The 20,947-nt window shown below is 48.6% G+C and overlaps 1 protein-coding gene across 1 annotated transcript in view; it reads right to left on the minus strand.

Annotated features, from left to right (window-relative positions):
- Window positions 1-2,957: 2,957 nt before the first annotated feature.
- Window positions 2,958-20,947, minus strand: part of LOC311100939 (striatin-like) — a 77,612-nt gene continuing 59,622 nt past the window's right edge. Inside the window, exons 6-15 of the mRNA XM_084141915.1 lie at window positions 13,216-13,358; window positions 11,907-12,053; window positions 10,808-10,944; window positions 8,405-8,580; window positions 7,732-7,901; window positions 7,178-7,342; window positions 6,894-7,034; window positions 6,579-6,680; window positions 6,186-6,272; window positions 2,958-4,550 (exon numbers count right to left, since the gene is read on the minus strand). Coding sequence (XP_083998041.1) covers window positions 4,381-4,550; window positions 6,186-6,272; window positions 6,579-6,680; window positions 6,894-7,034; window positions 7,178-7,342; window positions 7,732-7,901; window positions 8,405-8,580; window positions 10,808-10,944; window positions 11,907-12,053; window positions 13,216-13,358 — 1,438 coding nt within the window. The 3' untranslated portion in view covers window positions 2,958-4,380. The remainder of the gene's footprint in view (window positions 4,551-6,185; window positions 6,273-6,578; window positions 6,681-6,893; window positions 7,035-7,177; window positions 7,343-7,731; window positions 7,902-8,404; window positions 8,581-10,807; window positions 10,945-11,906; window positions 12,054-13,215; window positions 13,359-20,947) is intronic.

The raw sequence follows: 20,947 nt of genomic DNA on the forward strand, positions 1-20,947 counted from the left end.
TGTAACTCAGTAAAATCTTTGAAATTGTTGCATGTTGCGTTTATATTTTTGTTCAGTATACATGCTTGGACCCGGAGCATGTCCCAGTTCTTGTAGCTAGATGGCGCCACTGTACTAGCTTGCTCAACTTCTCATTAACTGCACTTTCCTCCTTTCAAACCTGTCAGTAAACCACCACACCACAAATGCATTCATATCATATTCATATGTAGGTCAGTAATTCATATATAATGAATGCATAAGGTTGTAGTTCTGTCAATCTTTGCCGAGCACAGTACATCATGAAGGACACTTTACGGTTGGTTGGGTTTGTTGACAGGTAGACTGAGGTGGCTGGATGGAGTGTGAGTGTGAATCACAAGTCGGGGTGAGTGTGTGTGTAGGTGTGTGTGTGTGTAGTGGTGTGTGTGTGTGTGTGTAGTGGTGTGTGTGTGTGTGTGTGTGTGTAGTGGTGTGTGTGTGTGTGTGTGTAGTGGTGTGTGTGTGTGTGTGTAGTGGTGTGTGTGTGTAGTGGTGTGTGTGTGTGTGTGTGTAGTGGTGTGTGTGTGTGTGTGTGTAGGGGTGTGTGTGTGTGTGTGTAGGGGTGTGTGTGTGTAGGGGTGTGTGTGTGTGTGTAGGGGTGTGTGTGTGTGTGTGTGTGTGTGTGTGTGTGTGTATAGGGGTGTGTGTGTGTATAGGGGTGTGTGTGTCTCCTGAGTGGCGCAGTGGTCTGACACTGCATCGCAGTGCTAACTGTGCCACTAGAGCTCCTGGTTCGAATCCAGGCTCTGTCGCAGCCGGCCGCGACCGGGAGACTCATGGGCGGCGCACAATTGGCCCAGCGTCGTCCAGGGTAGGGGAGGGAATGGCCGGCAGGGATGTAGCTCAGTTGATAGAGCATGGCGTTTGCAACGCCAGGGTTGTGGGTTCGATTCCCACGGGGGGCCAGTATAAAAAAATATGTATTCACTAACTGTAAGTCGCTCTGGATAAGAGCGTCTGCTAAATGACTAAAATGTAAATGTAAAAAATGTGTGTAGGGGGGTGTGTCAGCCAGTCATACACCTGTCCCTGTGTAGCCCTCAGCCCCCCTACCTGTCCCTGTGTAGCTCCAGCCCTCCTACCTGTCCCTGTGTAGCTCCAGCCCTCCTACCTGTCCCTGTGTAGCCCTCAGCCCTCCTACCTGTCCCTGTGTAGCCCTCAGCCCTCCTACCTGTCCCTGTGTAGCCCTCAGCCCTCCTACCTGTCCCTGTGTAGCCCTCAGCCCTCCTACCTGTCCCAGTGTAGCCCTCAGCCCTCCTACCTGTCCCTGTGTAGCCCTCAGCCCTCCTACCTGTCCCTGTGTAGCCCTCAGCCCTCCTACCTGTCCCTGTGTAGCCCTCAGCTCTTCTCCCATCTCCACAGAGGAGCTCTGTCAGACTGACCATTGGGTTCTTAGTCACCTCCCTGACCAAGGCCCTTCTCCCCCGATTGCTCAGTTTGGCCGGGCAGCCAGCTCTAGGAAGAGTCTTGGTCGTTCCAAACTTTTTCCATTTAAGAATGATGGAGGCCACCGTGTTCTTGGGGACCTTCAATGCTGCAGAACTGTTTTGGTACCCTTTCCCAGATCTGTGCCTCGACACAATCCTGTCTCGGAGCTCTATGGACAATTCCTTCAACCTCATGGCTTAGTTTTTGTTCAGACATACACTGTCAACTGTGGGACCTTATATACTGTGGGACCTTATATCATGTGATCGGTCACATGATCTCAGTATATATACACCTGTTCTGAAAGGCCCCAGAGTCTGCAACACCACTAAGCAAGGGGTACCACCAAGCAAGCAGCACCCTGAAGGCCAAGGAGCTCTCCAAACAGGTCAGGAACAAAGTTGTGGAGAAGTACAGATCAGGGTTGGGTTATAAAAAAATATCTGAAGCTTTGAACATCCCACAGAGCACCATTAAATCCATTATAAAAAAATTGAAGGAATATGGCACCACAACAAACCTGCCAAGAGAGGGCCGCCCACCAAAACTCACGGACCAGGCAAGGAGGGCATTAATCAGAGAGGCAACAAAGAGACCCAAAGATAACCCTGAAGGAGCTGCAAAGCTCCACAGCGGAGATTGGAGTATCTGTCCATAGGACCACTTTAAGCCGTACACTCCACAGAGCTGGGCTTTACGGAAGAGTGGCCAGAAAAAAACCATTGCTTAAAGAAAAATAAAAAAAGCAAACACGTTTGGTGTGGGAGACTCCCCAAACATATGGAAGAAGGTACTCTGGTCAGATGAGACTAAAATTGAGCTTTTTGGCCATCAAGGAAAACGCTATGTCTGGTGCAAACCCAACACCTCTCATCACCCCGAGAACACCATCCCCACAGTGAAGCATGGTGGTGGCAGCATCATGCTATGGGGATGTTTTTCATCAGCAGGGACTGGGAAACTGGTCAGAATTGAAGGAATGATGGATGGAGCTAAATACAGGGAAATTCTTGAGGGAAATCTGTTTCAGTCTTCCAGAGATTTAAGACTGGGACAGAGGTTCACCTTCCAGCAGGACAAGTGGTTTAAGGGGAAACATTTAAATGTCTTGGAATGGCCTAGTCAAAGCCCAGACCTCAATCCAATTGAGAATCTGTGGTATGACTTATTAAAGATTGCTGTACACCAGCAGAACCCATCCAACTTGAAGGAGCTGGAGTAGTTTTGCCTTGAAGAATGGGCATAAATCCCAGTGGCTAGATGTGCCAAGCTTATAGAGACATACCCCAAGAGACTTGCAGCTGTAATTGCTGCAAAAGGTGCCTCTACAAAGTATTGACTTTGGGGGGGGTGAATAGTTATGCACGCTCAAGTTCTTTTTTTTTGTTTGTTTCACCAAAAAAAACATTTTGCATCTTCAAAGTGGTAGGCATGTTCTGTAAATCAAATGATACAAACCTCCAAGTTGTAAGGCAACAAAATAGGAAAAATGCCAAGGGGGGTGAATACTTTCGCAAGCCACTGTATATGGTCAATAGCAAGACAGCACAAACATATCTGGGAGAAGGCTAATTTCCACCCATGCTATTTATCAAAAATGAACACTCAAACTCACACATCAGCACAGTAAGTTAAGACTTAATATATATTTAGTTTATTATAAGTATTTGCAATTTTACACCCAATGTTTTTGTAAAAACGGACACCATTGTGAAAACCTTTCTGCATTAACTCCCCCTCCCCCCAAAAACAGACGCTCTGTAAAATAACTTTTGTTTCAATACCTTTTTAAAGCAAAGGCACACTTGTCAATAAGTGTTTTAAAAGGAAAGCAGAGAGAAAGGCTGGCTGGTGGCGGCAGAGCAGACCGAGTCAGAGTCTTAGAAGCACAGAGGAAAAGTGAGATGCTTCCATCCATGACAGTCAGCCACAGCCAGCCTTCAGTAAATACCCCACATTTCCATCACAACACAACACTGAACCTGACTTGGAGGAGAAGTAGAGGAGGGACCAGGGAGCAGACAGTCTACCCTGGTCTGAAGGGGAGAAGTAGAGGAGGGACCAGGGAGTAGACAGTCTACCCTGGTCTGAAGGGGAGAAGGAGAGGAGGGACCAGGGAGCAGACAGTCTACCCTGGTCTGAAGGGGAGAAGGAGAGGAGGGACCAGGGAGCAGACAGTCTACCCTGGTCTGAAGGGGAGAAGGAGAGGAGGGACCAGGGAGCAGACAGTCTACCCTGGTCTGAAGGGGAGAAGGAGAGGAGGGACCAGGGAGCAGACAGTCTACCCTGGTCTGAAGGGGAGAAGGAGAGGAGGGACCAGGGAGCAGACAGTCTACCCTGGTCTGAAGGGGAGAAGGAGAGGAGGGACCAGGGAGCAGACAGTCTACCCTGGTCTGAAGGGGAGAAGCCTGGACCTAGAGATTTGGGAAATGGGAGGCGTGGGGTTCTGGTTAATGGGCATGATGACATGGGGTGGGGGTACTCCACCTCTACACTATAAAACACCAGTCAGAATGTCTTCAACCACCTCGCCAGTTGTGAATGGAAGACAGACCATAAGATTAGTCTGAACCATAGTGTCAGTCTGTAGTCTGTAGACAGTCTGTGTGGGTGTTCATTGGATGCAGGTTGGAGAAAGAGGAGGGGCTCTGTGGCCGGTCACACCCAGGGGCCTGCCTGGATCGTAGAGGGAGGAGGAAGCCTTGTGCCCAATAGCAGTTCTCCTAACATACCTCCCAGCCAACCTCTGGAGGCGGGCCTAGTCTGGGGCTTAGTAGAGGCCATTGGCTGCACCATCCACCAGTCAAAACAGGGAACCAGTAGCGCGAGAGGGATTATGTGTGAGGTGAGGTCTGCGTAGCACCCCACACGCATACATCTATTGGTCCCTGGAACTGGGAGGCTGTGTCAGCGGACTGTGATAGGTCCTCGTCATACGAACACCTTGGCGAGAGCGTCTGCCCCGGCGGAGGCGATGTAAGCCTTAGAGGGGTGGAAGGCCACGTCATGGATAGACTCATCGTTCTTCTTCCTGTGAGCCGTAAACTCCTGGATACACGTCTTAGTCTCCAGGTTCCACAGACGAATAGAACAGTCATGACCTGAGGAAGGAGAGGAGAGAGGGATTAGGGAGGGGAACGAGAGCAGACGAATAGAGCAGTCAACCGGAGAGGGAGGAGAGGAGACAGGGATTAGGGAGGGGAGCGAGAGCAGACGAATAGAGCAGTCAACCGGAGAGGGAGGAGAGGAGACAGGGATTAGGGAGGGGAGCGAGAGCAGACGAATAGAGCAGTCAACCGGAGAGGGAGGAGAGGAGACAGGGATTAGGGAGGGGAACGAGAGCAGACGAATAGAGCAGTCAACCGGAGAGGGAGGAGAGGAGACAGGGATTAGGGAGGGGAACGAGAGCAGACGAATAGAGCAGTCAACCGGAGAGGAAGGAGAGGAGAGAGGGATTAGGGAGGGGAACGAGAGCAGACGAATAGAGCAGTCAACCGGAGAGGGAGGAGAGGAGAGGGGGAAGAAGTAAGGGAGAGGAAAGTGAACAGTAGGTGGGCGACAAGGCAGTTTACATAAAGTATACAGTTCTGGTGTTTCCCAGGGCTCAGTTCTGGGCCCTCTCCTGTTTCATAAAGTATACAGTTCTGGTGTCCCTCAGGGCTCAGTTCTGGGCCCTCTCCTGTTTTATAAAGTATACAGTTCTGGTGTCCCCCAGGGCTCAGTTTTGGGCCCTCTCCTGTTTTATAAAGTATACAGTTCTGGTGTCCCCCAGGGCTCAGTTCTGGGCCCTCTCCTGTTTTATAAAGTATACAGTTCTGGTGTCCCTCAGGGCTCAGTTCTGGGCCCTCTCCTGTTTTATAAAGTATACAGTTCTGGTGTCCCCCAGGGCTCAGTTCTGGGCCCTCTCCTGTTTTATAAAGTATACAGTTCTGGTGTCCCCCAGGGCTCAGTTCTGGGCCCTCTCCTGTTTTATAAAGTATACAGTTCTGGTGTCCCTCAGGGCTCAGTTCTGGGCCCTCTCCTGTTTTATAAAGTATACAGTTCTGGTGTCCCCCAGGGCTCAGTTCTAGGCCCTCTCCTGTTTTATAAAGTATACAGCTCTGGTGTCCCTCAGGGCTCAGTTCTGGGCCCTCTCCTGTTTTATAAAGTATACAGCTCTGGTGTCCCCCAGGGCTCAGTTCTGGGCCCTCTCCTGTTTTATAAAGTATACAGCTCTGGTGTCCCCCAGGGCTCAGTTCTGGGCCCTCTCCTGTTTTATAAAGTATACAGCTCTGGTGTCCCCCAGGGCTCAGTTCTGGGCCCTCTCCTGTTTTATAAAGTATACAGCTCTGGTGTCCCCCAGGGCTCAGTTCTGGGCCCTCTCCTGTTTTATAAAGTATACAGCTCTGGTGTCCCCCAGGGCTCAGTTCTGGGCCCTCTCCTGTTTTATAAAGTATGCAGTTCTGGTGTCCCCCAGGGCTCAGTTCTGGGCCCTCTCCTGTTTTATAAAGTATGCAGTTCTGGTGTCCCCCAGGGCTCAGTTCTGGTGTCCCCCAGGGCTCAGTTCTGGTGTCCCCTAGGGCTCAGTTCTGGTGTCCCCCAGGGCTCAGTTCTGGGCCCTCTCCTGTTTTATAAAGTCTGTCATATACTCACATGGACTATCCAACCATTGCTATTATCATAACATGCAGAATGACAAGGTATCTATCTAGCTAAGGATGTTAGAAATCATTGATATAGAGTTGTTAGCTACTTACTGCCAGACATCAGATAGAGCCCGTTGGGGTCGACAGCTAGACTGGTAACTGCCTCCAGGTGGGCCACCATCGAGTGGATCAGCTTCCCTGAAGAGTTCAAATTGACAACATTTGTTAATTTAATGTTTCTGCTTTCTGTGTGAAGGTTAAGCTTTCTGTGAGTGCAGTAGTTGAACTGAATTCACTCCGCTTTTAAAAACATCTATAAAAACAAATTGCTGTGAGAAACCAAACGGTCAGGATGTGGCAAAAACTGGAAGACTGCGAGATTCCAAATACTTTTAGATTTAAGTAGGGACTGATGGAGGACCGTAAAGATCCGATTTAGTTCTGTGTGGAGGACACTGCTGGAGTGAAAAACGTTTGTATGTAGACCAGCAAAATGGCTGTTACCTGTGTTGTTGTCGAAGAACTTTATGTGTTTGTCCTCCTCAGCGGTGATGGTGATGGGGAGGGTGGGGTGGCTCAGCACCCTGTTGATCTGACAGGGGGTACCTGGGGAGAGGAGAGACAGCTCGTTAGGTCGCTGGTTCATATCCGGCTCCAAGGACCATGTACACTAAATAATAGACCATATTAGCCGTAAAGGCTTCCAGAACTGGGTTCAAATAGAATTGGGTTTCTTTACTTTTTTAACAAATGGTCTGGAGGCTTCCCAAACTCCCTCCCTCCCTCCCTCCCACCCCTCCTCCCTCCATCCAGACCTACCCGTCTCTGCAGTGGACTCCAGGTTGAGCACCAGTTGCTGTGTCTCCATGTTGAAGAGGCCAATGTGACCGCTGGTGAATGATGTCACCATGTGGGCGGGCTCACTGCAGACCAGGTCCACTGACGAGGGCACGCCGAACTCTGAAGCAGTGAACCATATTGGTTGATTTCACCAAAGAATTTGAACATCATAAACATACAACACAAATCATGCGGTGTAGGATTAAAGTTAATTTGAATGACACAATATGGCAAATTAAGATGAAAACTAAGTCTGAGTGCACCTTTATGGTGGAAGGTGGCCAGGGCAGGCTTGGTATTGGAGGCGTCCCACAGCCTGACGGTGCCGTCTCCAGAGCAAGACAGGAGTCTCTGATGAACACTACTGTAGACCAGACCCCACACCGAGTCAGTATGACCACACAGCGCCCCCCGCAGGACAGACGGCTCTATTACACACAGGGAGGAGGAGGACATGTTAGATAAAGAGAGAGAACACAGAGAGAGAGAGAACAGAGAGAGAGAGAGAGAGAGAGAGAACAGAGAACAGAGAGAACAGAGAGAGAGAGAGAGAGAACAGAGAGAGAGAGAGAGAGAGAGAGAGAGAGAGAGACAGAGAGAGAGAGAGAACAGAGAGAGAGAGAGAACAGAGAGAGAGAGACAGAGAGAACAGAGAGAGAGAGAGAGAGAGAACAGAGAGAACAGAGAGAGAGAGAGACAGAGAGAACAGAGAGAGAGAGAGAACAGAGAGAACAGAGAGAGAGAGAGAACAGAGAGAACAGAGAGAGAGAGACAGACAGAGAGACAGACAGAGAGACAGCCAGACCTCTGTTCTTACCGTATGAATCGTATGGGTCTACGTTAGGGTTAGGGGTGTTCCAGCTCTGAATGGTCCCGTCCACCCCTCCACTGAAACATTGATCTCCTGTACTGCTCATCACTACACACAGCACTGCACCCTGGTGGGCCCTGAACGTGTAGATGGGTTCCACGTCAAGAGAGGCACTCCTGGAGATGAAGACACAGAGAAATTGTGAGTTAGACAGTTGTAAACTTTCTAGACATAATGTGGACTGTATAAAGGTATCATACATTTCTGTGAGAGACATTTCTCTCACCATGTTTGGAGTCAATTCCATTTCCATTCAGTAAATTCAGGAAGTAAACTGAAATTCCAATTCTCCTCAATGAGGAATTGACTCCAAATCTGGTGAGAGGAATTGACTCCAAACCTGGTGAGAGGAATTGACTCCAAACCTGGTGAGAGGAATTGACTCCAAACCTGGTGAGAGGAATTGACTCCAAACCTGGTGAGAGCAACGTCTCTAGTCTAAGTCTCTGCTTTAGTGAAGTAGACACTGAGTTGTAGTCTTCCCTGTTGTCTTCTGCTGGTTAGGGTCAATATTATGGTGCTATTAGACAAAGGGTCAGTCTTACTTCTTGGTGGGGGCAGTCTTCTGCAGGTTAGGGTTAATATTATGGTGTTATTAGACAGAGAGGGTCAGTCTTACTTCTTGGTGGGGGCAGTCTTCTGCAGGTTCCACATCTTCAGCGTGTGGTCCTCTGAGGCGGTGACTAGAATCGGTTCTACGGGGTGGAACGCCAGACCTCGGATCCCGTCAAAGTGGCTCCGCAGGGTGAACTTAGGGTTCCAGGTCCTCCTCAGGGCATCCTGGTTGTTGGAGATCTGAGGAGGGGAAACACCATGGATTGTGGGTAGATAAAGTCTAAGTGAACTGCAATCCTTTGCATCCCAGGACAGCAGCAGAGCTATAGTACTGTAAATTCCCCAGGACAGCAGCAGGACTATAGTCCTGTAAATTCCCCAGGACAGCAGCAGGACTATAGTACTGTAAATTCCCCAGGACAGCAGCAGGACTATAGTACTGTAAATTCCCCAGGACAGCAGCAGGGCTATAGTACTGTAAATTCCCCAGGACATCAGCAGGACTATAGTACTGTAAATTCCCCAGGACAACAGCAGGACTATAGTCCTGTAAATTCCCCAGGACAGCAGCAGGGCTATAGTCCTGTAAATTCCCCAGGACAGCAGCAGGACTATAGTCCTGTAAATTCCCCAGGACAGCAGCAGGACTATAGTACTGTAAATTCCCCAGGACAGCAGCAGGACTATAGTACTGTAAATTCCCCAGGACAGCAGCAGGGCTATAGTACTGTAAATTCCCCAGGACAGCAGCAGGACTATAGTACTGTAAATTCCCCAGGACAGCAGCAGGACTATAGTACTGTAAATTCCCCAGGACAGCAGCAGGGCTATAGTACTGTAAATTCCCCAGGACAGCAGCAGGACTATAGTACTGTAAATTCCCCAGGACAGCAGCAGGACTATAGTACTGTAAATTCCCCAGGACAGCAGCAGGGCTATAGTACTGTAAATTCCCCAGGACAGCAGCAGGACTATAGTCCTGTAAATTCCCCAGGACAGCAGCAGGACTATAGTACTGTAAATTCCCCAGGACAGCAGCAGGACTATAGTACTGTAAATTCCCCAGGACAGCAGCAGGACTATAGTAGTGTAAATTCCCCAGGACAGCAGCAGGACTATAGTACTGTAAATTCCCCAGGACAGCAGCAGGGCTATAGTACTGTAAATTCCCCAGGACAGCAGCAGGACTATAGTACTGTAAATTCCCCAGGACAGCAGCAGGACTATAGTACTGTAAATTCCCCAGGACAGCAGCAGGACTATAGTAGTGTAAGAGCACTATAATACTAACCCTAACCTGAAAGCATATTAGTTGAGGAAGGTATTGAATGGACAGACACACAGATCATGTTCTTGGCTAGTGGAGAGTGCTGATTGTATTTAGGCTACCCCAGATCCTCCTCATGTCATAGGCCAGACTATCAGCCTCATTAGCTATGCTGAGTCCAGCCAGCTCCCCCAGTCCCTGCTCACACCCCCCTCTTCCTCCTGTCCTCCTCCCACAGAGGTAGATGGATACTTACATCGTAGGTCAGACTATCAGCCTCATTAGCTATGCTGAGTCCAGCCAGCTCCCCCAGTCCCTGCTCCCACCCCCCTCTTCTTCCTGTCCTCCTCCCACAGAGGTAGATGGATACTTACATCGTAGGTCAGACTATCAGCCTCATTAGCTATGCTGAGTCCAGCCAGCTCCCCCAGTCCCTGCTCACACTCCCCTCTTCCTCCTGTCCTCCTCCCACAGAGGTAGATGGATACTTACATCGTAGGCCAGACTATCAGCCTCATTAGCTATGCTGAGTCCAGCCAGCTCCCCCAGTCCCTGCTCACACCCCCCTCTTCCTCCTGTCCTCCTCCCACAGAGGTAGATGGATACTTACATCGTAGGCCAGACTATCAGCCTCATTAGCTATGCTGAGTCCAGCCAGCTCCCCCAGTCCCTGCTCACACTCCCCTCTTCCTCCTGTCCTCCTCCCACAGAGGTAGATGGATACTTACATCGTAGGTCAGACTATCAGCCTCATTAGCTATGCTGAGTCCAGCCAGCTCCCCCAGTCCCTGCTCCCACCCCCCTCTTCTTCCTGTCCTCCTCCCACAGAGGTAGATGGATACTTACATCGTAGGTCAGACTATCAGCCTCATTAGCTATGCTGAGTCCAGCCAGCTCCCCCAGTCCCTGCTCACACTCCCCTCTTCCTCCTGTCCTCCTCCCACAGAGGTAGATGGATACTTACATCGTAGGCCAGACTATCAGCCTCATTAGCTATGCTGAGTCCAGCCAGCTCCCCCAGTCCCTGCTCACACCCCCCTCTTCCTCCTGTCCTCCTCCCACAGAGGTAGATGGATACTTACATCGTAGGCCAGACTATCAGCCTCATTAGCTATGCTGAGTCCAGCCAGCTCCCCCAGTCCCTGCTCACACCCCCCTCTTCCTCCTGTCCTCCTCCCACAGAGGTAGATGGATACTTACATCGTAGGCCAGACTATCAGCCTCATTAGCTATGCTGAGTCCAGCCAGCTCCCCCAGTCCCATCTCAGCCTCCATGTTCTCATCAGGACCCATGATAAAGGACTTCCCAGCGGAAGGAGGGAACGTCAAGGCCTCCACTGGAAGAGAGATGGAGGCAGTCAATTAAATCAATCAACCAGTAACCTGCAGGATACTCATTACACTCAAGATGTTAACACTGGGCAAATACATGGTACCATCCAACACCTAGTTTAGACGAGCCCTGGGTCCAACAAAGGCAAGGACAGAGGTACAGTACCTTCGTCAAAATTCAAGATGTGCACTGGGCAAATATATGGTAGTAAAGAGACAGGGACAAGGACAGAAACAGGGACAAGGACAGAGACAGGGACAAGGACAGAGACAGGGACAAGGACAGAGACAGGGACAAGGACAGGGACAAGGACAGAGACAGGGACAAGGACAGAGACAGGGACAAGGACAGAGACAGGGACAAGGACAGGGACAAGGACAGAGACAAGGACAGAAACAGAGACAAGGACAGAAACAGGGACAAGGACAGAGACAGGGACAGAAACAGGGACAGGGACAGAGACAGGGACAAGGACAGAAACAAGGACAGAGACAGAGACAGGGACAGAAACAGGGACAGGGACAGAGACAGGGACAAGGACAGAAACAAGGACAGAGACAGAGACAAGGACAGAGACAGGGACAAGGACAGAAACAAGGACAGAGACAGAGACAAGGACAGAGACAGGGACAAGGACAGAAACAAGGACAGAGACAGAGACAGGGACAGAAACAGGGACAGGGACAGAGACAGGGACAAGGACAGAAACAAGGACAGAGACAGAGATAAGGACAGAGACAGGGACAGAGACAAGGAAAGAGACAGGGACAAGGACAGAGACAGGGACAAGGACAGAAACAAGGACAGAGACAGAGATAAGGACAGAGACAGGGACAGAGACAAGGAAAGAGACAGGGACAAGGACAGAGACAGGGACAAGGACAGAAACAAGGACAGAGACAGAGACAGGGACAGAGACAGAGACAGGGACAGAGACAGAGACAAGAACAGAGACAGGGACAGTACCTTCATCAGTGCGGTTGTCCTGGTGCTGTTCATTGATCCTGGGTGCGTTGGAGTGGGCCTGGGAGGTAGAGGAGGGTTCTCTGGGACTCATGTCCTCCTGGTCCCTCAGGTTGGCTAACATGTCCTGGAGCTTAGACCGGTTAGGTCCTGGGGGAGGGAAGACAGGTAGGGGGACAATATCATGTACAAAGTCAGAAGCTGTGTCCCAAATGGAAGCCCTATGTGCCCTGGTGAAAACAGGTGCACTATAAAGGGAAGTGGATGCCATGTGGAACTCAATCAGAGTGAAATTGGCTTGGCAGGTAGTAGAGCTGCGACCACAAGGGATCGTATCTACCTGCCCCTGCCCCTGAACACACATCCTGAATACTCACCACCCCCACATCAAAAATCAACACAACAGAAATATCATTTGGTGAGGACAAAAGAGCAAGAAAAGACAGGCTGTAGTTGAAAATGATCCCAGGATGAATCTGGACAGAATCACGGCACATGGAGAGGATAACGACTGATGCTAATGTAGGAACATGGGGCTGGGCATCTCTGTCTTGTTTCTGTATCATGACATCCACAACTTAAATAGTCTTGTCTTTCAAGGTTGCAGAGTGGATTCTAAGTGTTGTTTATGCCCTTCCATCACTACTAGAAGATAGGTACGTTGAGTAGGTTGAGTGCAATATGATTCAGTTAGGGTTTGAATCCTGGCAGACTAACTCCAATAGAGGTTCTGTAGACTGAAATAAGAATGACAATGGTAATATCATGGGGAATGATACCCTGTAGCTAGCAGTGTACACATTCATTTCTAAACTAGAGACAGAACAGAATGGAGCAGGCATTGGAGGATATAAAGGAATAGCAAAACAAACAGATCCACAGACAGACAACGTTTACATAAAGAGACAGAGCTGAAGACAGAGCTATGGAAATAGGAAAGAGAGCTGAAGACAGAGCTATGGAAATAGGAAAGAGAGCTGAAGACAGAGCTATGGAAATAGGACAGAGAGCTGAAGACAGAGCTATGGAAATAGGAAAGAGAGCTGAAGACAGAGCTATGGAAATAGGAAAGAGAGCTGAAGACAGAGCTATGGAAATAGGAAAGAGAGCTGAAGACAGAGCTATGGAAATAGGAAAGAGAGCTGAAGACAGAGCGTTGGAAATAGGAAAGAGAGCTGAAGACAGCTTAGAAAGAGCAGCTAAAGTAAAAGAACAAGATGCTTGTTCTTGATTTAAGGCTTTTGTTTCTATTTCTCTTACTCTACAGAGAGAGAAGAGGAAGAGGAGGAGGCGGCATGGAGAGAGGACTTACTCTTCCCCTTGCGCTCCTTCCTGTACTCCTCTTTGAGTTTGGTTATCAGACCCGGGTCCACGTCCCAGGCCTCTGACATGGCAGTCTGCTCCTCTTCCTCTGCAGGGGGACAAACCAGAGCGATAGGAGGGTTTGGCCAGGATCTAGATGGGACCAATGCCTACAGGAGGGTTTGGCCAGGATCTAGATGGGACCAATGCCTACAGGAGGGTTTGGCCAGGATCTAGATGGGACCAATGCCTACAGGAGGGTTTGGCCAGGATCTAGATGGGACCAATGCCTACAGGAGGGTTTGGCCAGGATCTAGATGGGACCAATGCCTACAGGAGGGTTTGGCCAGGATCTAGATGGGACCAATGCCTACAGGAGGGTTTGGCCAGGATCTAGATGGGACCAATGCCTACAGGAGGGTTTGGCCAGGATCTAGATGGGACCAATGCCTACAGGAGGGTTTGGCCAGGATCTAGATGGGACCAATGCCTACAGGAGGGTTTGGCCAGGATCTAGATGGGACCAATGCCTACAGGAGGGTTTGGCCAGGATCTAGATGGGACCAATGCCTACAGGAGGGTTTGGCCAGGATCTAGATGGGACCAATGCCTACAGGAGGGTTTGGCCAGGATCTAGATGGGACCAATGCCTACAGGAGGGTTTGGCCAGGATCTAGATGGGACCAATGCCTACAGGAGGGTTTGGCCAGGATCTAGATGGGACCAATGCCTACAGGAGGGTTTGGCCAGGATCTAGATGGGACCAATGCCTACAGGAGGGTTTGGCCAGGATCTAGATGGGACCAATGCCTACAGGAGGGTTTGGCCAGGATCTAGATGGGACCAATGCCTACAGGAGGGTTTGGCCAGGATCTAGATGGGACCAATGCCTACAGGAGGGTTTGCCCTGGTCTTAGAAAGTCCCTCCAGTAACTAGCCACTGAGCTCAATAAGGCCAGAAACTATTTCAGTAGTTATACAGGAGTTGAAAGGGAAGTAGAGTCTCCCAAGGAGAGTAGACCTTTAGGACCGGAGGAGCTCAGGGACCTGTGGAGACCATCCTTAACCAAAACCACTCTGTCCATCTTTCAATCCATGTTCTTGCATTCTCAATCTTTTCTTTCTTGCATTCTTTCTGATCAGATTTCCAGGTTTTGGTCACATTCCACGGTTAGTCTACACCTGTAGTTTACAAAGCACGTGACAAATAAAACTGCATTTTATTTTATTTGAAGTCAATTCCCTTCATAGACCAACACAGATGTGCAACAGACATGACTACCACAGACTTACAACACACAATGGAACATATTAGACAACAGAGGGGTAAAGAAAGACAAGTAATATGTCTAAAGTTATGAGTTGGGGTTGATGTATGGACTATGGTGATGGACAACAGTTCAACAATCTGCAATCTGTTTGAACAAAAAAACACCAGAGAAAAATAACAAAAAATAAAATAAAATAACATGAAATGGCCAGTTTCAACCGGTTTCAGAAGGAAACAGTCATGAAATGGCCAGTTTCAACCGGTTTCAGAAGGAAACAGTCATGAAATGGCCAGTTTCAACCGGTTTCAGAAGGAAACATTAAAATACTTAAATGGTTAGTGTGTGTAAAAGAACTTAAAAAAATAAATAAAAAAGAAAAATGATTTGATATGTGGTATTTAAGGTAGTAAATACTCCCCATCTTAAGTTATTCATGAAATAAAACTATAGTCTACCAGTGTGTTGGTTGACGGTGATGTGTCTGACAAGCCAGAAACAGCTTACGTCCTGCTCTAGCCAGGAGCCACATGGAGACAGTACCCAACCCAGCACCCAGCAAACTAGCCAGGAGCCACATGGAGACAGTACCCAACCCAGCACCCAGCAAACTAGCCAGGAGCCACATGGAGACAGTACCCAACCCAGCACCCAGCAAACTAGCCAGGAGCCACATGGAGACAGTACCCAACCCAGCACCCAGCAAACTAGTTCAGTCATCAGAGGGACAGTATCCAACCCAGCAAACTAGTTCAGTCATCAGAGGGACAGTATCCAACCCAGCAAACTAGTTCAGTCATCAGAGGGACAGTATCCAACCCAGCAAACTAGTTCAGTCATCAGAGGGACAGTATCCAACCCAGCAAACTAGTTCAGTCATCAGAGGGACAGTATCCAACCCAGCAAACTACAGTGGGGAAAAAAAGTATTTAGTCAGCCACCAATTGTGCAAGTTCTCCCACTTAAAAAGATGAGAGAGGCCTGTTATTTTCATCATAGGTACACGTCAACTATGACAGACAAAATGAGATTTTTTCCCCCAGAAAATCACATTGTAGGATTTTTAATGAATTTATTTGCAAATTATGGTGGAAAATAAGTATTTGGTCACCTACAAACAAGCAAGATTTCTGGCTCTCACAGACCTGTAACTTCTTTTTTAAGAGGCTCCTCTGTCCTCCACTCGTTACCTGTATTAATGGCACCTGTTTGAACTTGTTATCAGTATAAAAGACACCTGTCCACAACCTCAAACAGTCACACTCCAAACTCCACTATGGCCAAGACCAAAGAGCTGTCAAAGGACACCAGAAACAACATTGTAGACCTGCACCAGGCTGGGAAGACTGAATCTGCAATAGGTAAGCAGCTTGGTTTGAAGAAATCAACTGTGGGAGCAATTATTAGGAAATGGAAGACATACAAGACCACTGATAATCTCCCTCGATCTGGGGCTCCACGCAAGATCTCACCCCGTGGGGTCAAAATGATCACAAGAACGGTGAGCAAAAATCCCAGAACCACACGGGGGGACCTAGTGAATGACCTGCAGAGAGCTGGGACCAAAGTAACAAAGCCTACCATCAGTAACACACTACGCCGCCAGGGACTCAAATCCTGTAGTGCCAGACGTGTCCCCCTGCTTAAGCCAGTACATGTCCAGGCCCGTCTGAAGTTTGCTAGAGTGCATGTGGATGATCCAGAAGAGGTTAGGGAGAATGTCATATGGTCAGATGAAACCAAAATAGAACTTTTAGGTAAAAACTCAACTCGTTGTGTTTGGAGGACAAAGAATGCTGAGTTGCATCCAAAGAACACCATACCTACTATGAAGCATGGGGGTGGAAACATCATGCTTTAGGGCTGTTTTTCTGCAAAGGGACCAGGACGACTGATCCGTGTAAAGGAAAGAATGAATGGGGCCATGTATCATGAGATTTTGAGTGAAAGCCTCCTTCCATCAGCAAGGGCATTGAAGATGAAACGTGGCTGGGTCTTTCAGCATGACAATGATCCCAAACACACCGCCCGGGCAACGAAGGAGTGGCTTCGTAAGAAGCATTTCAAGGTCCTGGAGTGGCCTAGCCAGTCTCCAGATCTCAACCCCATAGAAAATCTTTGGAGGGAGTTGAAAGTCTGTGTTGCCCAGCGACAGCCCCAAAACATCACTGCTCTAGAGGAGATCTGCATGGAGGAATGGGCCAAAATACCAGCAACAGTGTGTGAAAACCTTGTGAAGACTTACAGAAAAAGTTTGACCTGTGTCATTGCCAACAAAGGGTATATAACAAAGTATTGAGAAACTTTTGTTATTGACCAAATACTTATTTTCCACCATAATTTGCAAATAAATTCATTAAAAATCCTACAATGTGATTTTCCGTATTTTTATTTCTCATTTTGTCTGTCATAGTTGACGTGTACCTATGATGAAAATTACAGGCCTCTCATATCTTTTTAAGTGGGAGAACTTGCACAATTGGTGGCTGACTAAATACTTTTTTCCCCCACTGTAGTTCAGTCATCAGAGGGACAGTATCCAACCCAGCAAACTAGTTCAGTCATCAGAGGGACAGTATCCAACCCAGCAAACTAGTTCAGTCATCAGAGGGACAGTATCCAACCCAGCAAACTAGTTCAGGCAGAGGGACAGTATCCAACCCAGCAAACTAGTTCAGTCATCAGAGGGACAGTATCCAACCCAGCAAACTAGTTCAGTCATCAGAGGGACAGTATCCAACCCAGCAAACTAGTTCAGTCATCAGAGGGACAGTATCCAACCCAGCAAACTAGTTCAGTCATCAGAGGGACAGTATCCAACCCAGCAAACTAGTTCAGTCAGAGGGACAGTATCCAACCCAGCAAACTAGTTCAGTCATCAGAGGGACAGTATCCAACCCAGCAAACTAGTTCAGGCAGAGGGACAGTATCCAACCCAGCAAACTAGTTCAGTCATCAGAGGGACAGTATCCAACCCAGCAAACTAGTTCAGTCATCAGAGGGACAGTATCCAACCCAGCAAACTAGTTCAGTCAGAGGGACAGTATCCAACCCAGCAAACTAGTTCAGTCATCAGAGGGACAGTATCCAACCCAGCAAACTAGTTCAGGCAGAGGGACAGTATCCAACCCAGCAAACTAGTTCAGTCAGAGGGACAGTATCCAACCCAGCAAACTAGTTCAGTCAGATGGACAGTATCCAACCCAGCAAACTAGTTCAGTCATCAGAGGGACAGTATCCAACCCAGCAAACTAGTTCAGTCATCAGAGGGACAGTATCCAACCCAGCAAACTAGTTCAGTCATCAGAGGGACAGTATCCAACCCAGCAAACTAGTTCAGGCAGAGGGACAGTATCCAACCCAGCAAACTAGTTCAGTCATCAGAGGGACAGTATCCAACCCAGCAAACTAGTTCAGTCATCAGAGGGACAGTATCCAACCCAGCAAACTAGTTCAGTCAGAGGGACAGTATCCAACCCAGCAAACTAGTTCAGTCATCAGAGGGACAGTATCCAACCCAGCAAACTAGTTCAGTCATCAGAGGGACAGTATCCAACCCAGCAAACTAGTTCAGTCATCAGAGGGACAGTATCCAACCCAGCAAACTAGTTCAGTCATCAGAGGGACAGTATCCAACCCAGCAAACTAGTTCAGTCATCAGAGGGACAGTATCCAACCCAGCAAACTAGTTCAGTCATCAGAGGGACAGTATCCAACCCAGCAAACTAGTTCAGTCATCAGAGGGACAGTATCCAACCCAGCAAACTAGTTCAGTCATCAGAGGGACAGTATCCAACCCAGCAAACTAGTTCAGGCAGAGGGACAGTATCCAACCCAGCAAACTAGTTCAGTCATCAGAGGGACAGTATCCAACCCAGCAAACTAGTTCAGTCATCAGAGGGACAGTATCCAACCCAGCAAACTAGTTCAGTCATCAGAGGGACAGTATCCAACCCAGCAAACTAGTTCAGTCATCAGAGGGACAGTATCCAACCCAGCAAACTAGTTCAGTCATCAGAGGGACAGTATCCAACCCAGCAAACTAGTTCAGTCAGAGGGACAGTATCCAACCCAGCAAACTAGTTCAGTCATCAGAGGGACAGTATCCAACCCAGCAAACTAGTTCAGTCATCAGAGGGACAGTATCCAACCCAGCAAACTAGTTCAGTCATCAGAGGGACAGTATCCAACCCAGCAAACTAGTTCAGTCATCAGAGGGACAGTATCCAACCCAGCAAACTAGTTCAGGCAGAGGGACAGTATCCAACCCAGCAAACTAGTTCAGGCAGAGGGACAGTATCCAACCCAGCAAACTAGTTCAGTCATCAGAGGGACAGTATCCAACCCAGCAAACTAGTTCAGGCAGAGGGACAGTATCCAACCCAGCAAACTAGTTCAGTCAGAGGGACAGTATCCAACCCAGCAAACTAGTTCAGTCATCAGAGGGACAGTATCCAACCCAGCAAACTAGTTCAGTCATCAGAGGGACAGTATCCAACCCAGCAAACTAGTTCAGGCAGAGGGACAGTATCCAACCCAGCAAACTAGTTCAGTCATCAGAGGGACAGTATCCAACCCAGCAAACTAGTTCAGTCATCAGAGGGACAGTATCCAACCCAGCAAACTAGTTCAGTCATCAGAGGGACAGTATCCAACCCAGCAAACTAGTTCAGTCATCAGAGGGACAGTATCCAACCCAGCAAACTAGTTCAGTCATCAGAGGGACAGTATCCAACCCAGCAAACTAGTTCAGTCAGAGGGACAGTATCCAACCCAGCAAACTAGTTCAGTCATCAGAGGGACAGTATCCAACCCAGCAAACTAGTTCAGTCATCAGAGGGACAGTATCCAACCCAGCAAACTAGTTCAGTCATCAGAGGGACAGTATCCAACCCAGCAAACTAGTTCAGTCATCAGAGGGACAGTATCCAGCCCAGCAAACTAGTTCAGTCAGAGGGACAGTATCCAACCCAGCAAACTAGTTCAGTCAGAGGGACAGTATTCAACCCAGCAAACTAGTTCAGTCAGAGGGACAGTATCCAACCCAGCAAACTAGTTCAGTCATCAGAGGGACAGTATCCAACCCAGCAAACTAGTTCAGTCATCAGAGGGACAGTATCCAACCCAGCAAACTAGTTCAGTCATCAGAGGGACAGTATCCAACCCAGCAAACTAGTTCAGTCATCAGAGGGACAGTATCCAACCCAGCAAACTAGTTCAGTCATCAGAGGGACAGTATCCAACCCAGCAAACTAGTTCAGTCATCAGAGGGACAGTATCCAACCCAGCAAACTAGTTCAGTCATCAGAGGGACAGTATCCAACCCAGCAAACTAGTTCAGTCATCAGAGGGACAGTATCCAACCCAGCAAACTAGTTCAGTCATCAGAGGGACAGTATCCAACCCAGCAAACTAGTTCAGTCATCAGAGGGACAGTATCCAGCCCAGCAAACTAGTTCAGTCATCAGAGGGACAGTATCCAACCCAGCAAACTAGTTCAGTCATCAGAGGGACAGTATCCAACCCAGCAAACTAGTTCAGTCAGAGGGACAGTATCCAACCCAGCAAACTAGTTCAGTCATCAGAGGGACAGTATCCAACCCAGCAAACTAGTTCAGTCAGATGGACAGTATCCAACCCAGCAAACTAGTTCAGTCAGAGGGACAGTATCCAGCCCAGCAAACTAGTTCAGTCATCAGAGGGACAGTATCCAACCCAGCAAACTAGTTCAGTCAGAGGGACAGTATCCAACCCAGCAAACTAGTTCAGTCATCAGAGGGACAGTATCCAACCCAGCAAACTAGTTCAGTCATCAGAGGGACAGTATCCAACCCAGCAAACTAGTTCAGTCATCAGAGGGACAGTATCCAACCCAGCAAACTAGTTCAGTCATCAGAGGGACAGTATCCAACCCAGCAAACTAGTTCAGTCATCAGAGGGACAGTATCCAACCCAGCAAACTAGTTCAGTCATCAGAGGGACAGTATCCAACCCAGCAAACTAGTTCAGTCATCAGAGGGACAGTATCCAACCCAGCAAACTAGTTCAGTCATCAGAGGGACAGTATCCAACCCAGCAAACTAGTTCAGTCAGAGGGACAGTATCCAACCCAGCAAACTAGTTCAGTCAGAGGGACAGTATCCAACCCAGCAAACTAGTTCAGTCATCAGAGGGACAGTATCCAACCCAGCAAACTAGTTCAGGCAGAGGGACAGTATCCAACCCAGCAAACTAGTTCAGTCATCAGAGGGACAGTATCCAACCCAGCAAACTAGTTCAGTCATCAGAGGGACAGTATCCAACCCAGCAAACTAGTTCAGTCATCAGAGGGACAGTATCCAACCCAGCAAACTAGTTCAGTCAGAGGGACAGTATCCAACCCAGCAAACTAGTTCAGTCATCAGAGGGACAGTATCCAACCCAGCAAACTAGTTCAGTCATCAGAGGGGACAGTATCCAACCCAGCAAACTAGT

Source organism: Coregonus lavaretus (assembly GCF_964263955.1).
Source record: "Coregonus lavaretus genome assembly, chromosome: 25".
Lineage (NCBI taxonomy): Eukaryota > Metazoa > Chordata > Actinopteri > Salmoniformes > Salmonidae > Coregonus > Coregonus lavaretus.